This window comes from Pteropus vampyrus, unplaced genomic scaffold (genome assembly GCF_000151845.1).
Source record: "Pteropus vampyrus isolate Shadow unplaced genomic scaffold, Pvam_2.0 Scaffold82, whole genome shotgun sequence".
NCBI classification, from domain to species: Eukaryota; Metazoa; Chordata; class Mammalia; order Chiroptera; family Pteropodidae; genus Pteropus; species Pteropus vampyrus.
In genome coordinates, this window is record NW_011888863.1 from 1542833 (window position 1) to 1549215 (window position 6383).

General features: G+C 36.0%; 1 protein-coding gene across 1 annotated transcript in view; it reads left to right on the forward strand.

Annotated features, from left to right (window-relative positions):
• LOC111741810 (lymphoid-restricted membrane protein) overlaps positions 1-6383 on the forward strand; it is a 39484-nt gene that overhangs the window by 10235 nt on the left and 22866 nt on the right. The window contains exons 4-7 of the mRNA XM_023532366.1: positions 1298-1377; positions 1468-1546; positions 2659-2817; positions 5850-5967. Of these exons, the coding sequence (XP_023388134.1) occupies positions 1298-1377; positions 1468-1546; positions 2659-2817; positions 5850-5967 (436 nt within the window). The remainder of the gene's footprint in view (positions 1-1297; positions 1378-1467; positions 1547-2658; positions 2818-5849; positions 5968-6383) is intronic.

Here is a 6383-nt window from a genome sequence, read left to right on the forward strand (position 1 = left end):
TAAGAACGTATGTATTAAACCCTTAAAATATGCACTCTATTCAAGCTAGTAATGTAACTTTAAGGAAAATAACCTATCATATACTCGAATCTGTGTGTAGAAAGCTATTTATAATAGCAATGAATAAAAGCAAGCCAAACCTAATATATGTGGACAGATATAATACTTCCATATACCAGAATTCTAAATAATCACTCAAAATTGTAATTAGGTATTTGACAAGTTAAATATTCATATGTATTTCAAATAACAGGTCATAAATTCATATATGTAGTATAACCTCATATTTGTAAAAAATACATAGGAAAAAATAGGAATATATTCCAAATGATTATATTTGCATGATGATTCTGACTTTTTTCTTATGAATTCTCTCATTTTCTCCTAAAATATTTAAGTTCGATTGTATAATAAAAATATCAGTAATCTAATTATAAAATGGAGTGAGGGAAAAAGAAAAACTAATTTTTAGAACAAATGTAAAGGAAAAGAAAAAAACACTGGAGGTATAAATACAAAATATAAGAACAGAAACTCAAATGGTGATGGGTGTGTAGTAATAATGCTGAATGAATTATTCTGCTCAGCTACCTTTTGGCAGACATCTGACGTTGAAATGCAATGAGATGTAAGTACACATTTAGAGAATTTTGTGGCTGCTGCAGAAAGATAGTGAAAGGTTAACAGAATTAAAATCATAATTTGGAGACCCTTAGAAATGATTGAAATTTTAATTTGTTTATTTTAGGGATTAGAGCTAGAGTTTGTATACTGGACAGAGGCCTGCAGAGTGGGTTCCCCAAATTTCAGGAGTAAAATGCTCAAAGTACAGTTAGGCTGGGTTCTACTTGGTTTTTCATGGGAAAGGGAAAATGATAACACCATCGATGCATTTCACACTATTAGTTGTTTATGACTTTCCTTCCCAATCCTTTAAGACAAGCTACCTCCATGAATGTCTACTTATCGCTCCAAACTATGTCGACTTCCTAATCTACTGAGAACTCCATCCCCTGATCGTAGCTGCTGTGCATCACCACCTGCCTATTTCAGCATGCACGTTTGCTTTTTCATGTTAGATTAACAGTTTATGGAAGTGGAAGTAATGCCTTTTGTTTCTTTTTATGACCATGGCTAAGCACAGTATTGGGGTCCAAATAGTTTCTGGATGAGTAGATGGTTTTTAAAATCCAGAGAGAAACACCTGAATAGAAAAGTACAGAGCACATTTGAAAACTTAGCTAAGCTTTTGTCTGGCAAAGAATCTTAGCTCACTGGTTTTGGTTTTTGGCTACAGGAAAGGAGCAAATACTGGATCAGGTGGCACCATCAGTGATTCTGTTTTTGAACGGGACAGCATAAGGTCTGGTGGAGCAAGTATGTATGTGTTTCTTCAGAATTATTCTGCCACTTTCTTGTGGTTTGGAGAAGTGGATTTTTCATAAAACTCTCTCATATGTATTTTAGTTAAGATGACCACAGACATAACAGCATCTCTGTCACAGAGCTTCGAGGCTTTCGGCGGAGACGTGTCTAAAGGAGTCTTGTAAGCATTCTTGTAACACTTTCTCAAGTGCTTCAAATTTTATTATTTACTTCATAGGTCTGTATATTTTACTTAGCATTAAGTCACTTGGACCTTTTTTGTGGTAGAGCTAACAAAATTTATTTTTAACTCATAACTATTCTATCCTAAATGCATTAGAACTAGATTTACAAGGATCACAAATTATATAAAACTAGTATTACATCAATTAACATTTTCTCACTCATGAAACCCTTCTTCTTCATTGACTTCATGTGTTTTCCATAGAAAACAAGTTCCATTTAAAGTAGAGTTGTGACATTGACCTCAGGCTCTTTGAGAGATTATTTTTAAAATATTTCTTTAATAATACTTTAGAAATGAATGAGAAAAGTTGTTTTCTGCTGAGTGTGTGAGTTTTAGATATTAAGGAGAGATGATTTCTGTCTCTTCCTTAGTTTATCTGTGCCACTTCAGGTTTAGCCATGCAAAAACATGGTGTAAGAACAATGTACCCAACCTGTACTAAGCAGTGGGATTAAGGTATTAAAGAGGAAGCGACCTGGGACTCCAAGAAACCTCAATCTAGACTCCCAAAGAGTTTCTAATCTAATGTCTAGGGCAAGAGGGACAAGTGTTAACAAGTTGTATGAACTAGTAGGAAAGATGGGTACTAAATTGTGAGCTACAGGCTGCAAATACAAGGCTAAAAATTGTTTCCTAGTTAAAGGCCTATTAAAACTTGCCCAGATCTCTTGACTGAAAGAGTAATGTGTCAGTTTATTTCAGAATCTCCCATTACCCAGGCAAAAATAAGAACTCTTCATTGTAGGTGAAAACAAATGTTGGGAGTGAGGTGGAAAGGAATAAACACAAGCTCTGCAAGTTGACTTCGCAACTGGCAAGTGCTGAATACCTGGCAATTTTGGAAAAATCTTTCATGCTATTATAATAAATGCTGAATAAATATTTATTGTATAAACAAACTACATTTATGAGGATGGAAGAGGATAAAGTAGAAAGTCTCATAGGAACATTTAAGTCTGTTTGAGCTTAACTGTATGGCTTATTTTGATTAGAAGGGATGAGAGATGTTGAAGATTATTTATTCTCATTTATTCTTTCACCTGCAGAGAGGTATCTGATTTGATTACCTATGTAGCAGACCTGCATTTCAACAAGCAGAAATTGGAGGAGGAAAATAATAAGTTCAAGCTGGCATTGGAAACCTTGGAAGAAGCTAATAGCCAGTTATCAGAGGATTGTACTGAATTGCGCCTTCAGATAAAAAGGTGAACCATAGTGGAGTATTGTATATGGGAGCTTTCAGTACTTTTTTACTTAAAAAAATATATGATTTTTATAATTCACATAGCATAAAATTTACTCCTTTAAAGTATGCAATTGTGTTTCTTGGTATATTCACCAGGTTGTGCGACCACCACCATAATCTAATTCCAATACATTTTTATCACTCCTAAAAGAAATCCTGTACAGATAAACAGTCCCCCACTTCTTCCTCCCCTCTGTCCCAGCAGCCACTAATCTATAGATTTACCTATTCTGGACATTTCCTATAAATGGACTTATACAATGTATCTTTTGTGACTGGCTTCTTTCACTCAGCATTAATGTTTTCAAACTCGTCCATATTGTAGCACCTATTACTACTCCATTCCTTTTTATGGCTGAATAACAATCCATTGTTTGGCTATATCCCATTTTGTTTATTCATCAGAGGATGGACTTTGGATTATTTCCACTTTTTGGCTCTTATGAATAGTGCTTCAATGAGCATTTGTGTACAAATTTTTGTGTGAACATGTTGTTAGTTATTTTGGATTTATACCAAGAGTGGAATTGCTGGGTAGTAACTTAGAATTTGAAGAGCTGGCTTACTGGTTTCCAAAGCATCTGCACTATTTTATATTCCCACTAGCAATGCCTGTCAGTTTTTTTCTAGCAATGATGTTCTCTTTGCCATTCAAGGTAGTGTTCTCTGTGAAAGACCAGTATGCCTAGGGGCTAAGTGTGGACCTCTCCAAAGTGTTCTGTGGTTTGGTTGAACTTGTACTCTATGCAAAGTCCCATGGTATTATGAGAGATTCATGGATGAGTCGGGTTTAAAATGTGCCCTCAGGGTACCTAAAGCCTAGAAGGATGATAAAGTTCACCAACTTTAGCTTAAGGTAGAAAAAGATAAAGGACCTAAGAAACAAGCCAAATAAAGTGTCAAATACGGGTAAAATGGGTTGCAGGGAGATGTTCAGGCATTGGGAAAAAAGCAACACGATTCTCACAAAGTCTGTGTTTAAGCTGTTATAGATGCAAATATTCTGAACAGAAAGGTTTTAAGTTAATTTGAAAAAACAGTAAAGCATTCTTACCATGGACTCTTACCCTCATAATTTTTGACCAGCCAGTCCAGCCTCCAAACCAATCTACAAAAAAACAAATAAACAAACAAACAAAAAAACAAAAAAACCTACCTTAAGCTCTCTTCATTCCATAGTTGGCTTATTATTTATTTGAAATATAAGAATTCAAATTTTCTTTTAAAAAAAAACTGTCTTAGATGAATGTGCCAGTCAGGGCTTTTGATTGCAAGCACTAGAAGCTGACTTTTAAGTTAAGCAGTAAAGAAATGTATTTGAAGGGAATTGGGTAACTCACAGAAGAACAGAAAGGCTAGGGAATTTGGATGGGCACAAAATTAAGCCTTTGTGTCCTCTTTTCTCCGTCCTCTACCTTTTCAGGAAAAGCCTCTGTTTCTTTTGTGCTCATAGTCTGTTTTTGATATTGTCCAGTTGTCTTTTCATAGTATAATCTATCTTCTATATTAACTGTGCCCATGTTAATGGGAGGAACTGTTCCTTATCCATCTTGGTTACCCTAGTGCTTAGTAGGATGTCTTCTGTAGACTAGCACTCCCACCCTTCCAATTGCCTGCAGGCCAAAAACCTTGTCACCTTTCTTCTTCAGCCTTCACTTCTAAATCAGTAGCAAGTCGTGTTAAATTTACCTACTTTTATCTCTCAAACAGAGTTACTTCTTTCCATTTCTATATCTGCCACATAGTTCAAGTCATCAGTACCTTTCACCTGGATCACTATAGCAACCTCCTGATTAAGTTGCTTGCCTTTTCCAAAACTTGTGCCACACCTGCAGGAATGCTCTTCCAAAATGCCAGTCCGACTACATCACACCCCTGCCTTAAACGCTTCAAAAGATCCCTATCTTATTCAGGATAAAATCCAAATTCCTTTGTCTGGTTTGCAAAGCCCTTCATGATAGGGCCTTTGTTGCCTTATCTCTAATTCCCATTTTCCACTCCAGGCTCCAACAATATCTAACTGCTAGCAGCCCCTCAGTGAGCTTCTGTTGTGTCTCTGTGTCTGTCTGTCTCCCCCTTCCTCCCTCTCTCCCTCCCTCCCTCCCTTTTTCATTATCTGAACTACCTGCCTTTTACACAGTGTCTATAGAACTTGAGTTCACTCTAACTTTGGTTCTCATCACACCGTATTATAATTATGATGGACTGTTACTCTCCTAGACGATAAACTCCAGGAGGGTAGAGTTCTCATGACTGGGTTCACTTTTGTCTCCATTGCCTAGCATAATGCCTGGCACAGAGTCGGAGCTCCACAAATATTTGTTGAATGCTCAGTGTAATTCTTTAGTAGGGGAAAAATTGTACTCTCTTTGAGACTGTGCTCAGAAAACCCTTTATAATCTAGTGAGAGTACACATAGGAAATTCCATGATGAGGATCACCATAATACATTTAACAGGTTTCCTTTCATTGGACATAGGTTGTTTCTAATGCTTTGTTATTGTAAACAATGCTAAATAAACCTTTTAAATAAAATATGTAGAAATGATTTAGTTGTCATCTCCTTCACTAATATATAAGCTCTGTAAGGGCGAGGACCATATTCTCTTTTGTCTGCCATCATAAGCCCCCTTGTAGGGTACAGCCCCTGGAACATGGTACTATTCAATTAATATTTGTGAAATTGCACTAATTAATAGCAGGAAAGAAGTGTGGGATTCAGACAATGATAGATTGCAAAGGGAGTCTCCAAATCTTTATCTTCAGGACTGTTTGTTTCCTTCTACCCTCTTCCCCCACCACACTGCCTCCAAATCTCTTCTTTTTCCAAGAACTATGAAAGATAGTAGATATATTTTCACTATTGTTTGCATCTGGTTTAAGTTTTCAGTGGTTTTCAACTTGGGTCTAAAAATAGTCCTTGGCTTTTCTTAGTATCTTTGACAGTTATAGTTGAGGTTTTGCTCATTGCCTTCTCCCCCACCCCCACAGTGCCCACCAGGCTATTATGAAAACAAATCTGTTAAAAGAAGAACTGGAGGAACTAAAAACTAGTTTGAATGCTTCGGAAGAGCAGAAGACCACAATTGTAGCACAGAACAAACAATTAGTAAGTCATCCAAGTACTTCGAAACTGGTATGTAGTTTACATAACTGAACTCTAAGAGAGTTTATTTGAAGGCAAAAATCAGAAGTCAATAAGCTGATAAATGAATTGGTAACACCTTAGAAAAGTAAAGGCAGGTAAGATAAAAACCGTTTTACTTTTCAACCAAGATTAAAATTCTTTACACATTACTCAATCATATTCACAATGGTTTGCGAAGTCCTAGAAGATCTCTGGAATGCCTCCTGAAGTTGATAGGTGAACTCATGAATATTGGATACTAAAATCTACTTGAATTTTCTTTAAAAATTTCTCTGTCGAACTTTCAACTTTTTCTCAGATTTTAAAAAATCTGTTTTCTTAGTAGTTCCAGATTACTAAAAAAACTCCCTAAATCAGCCCTTACACCAAATAAGCAC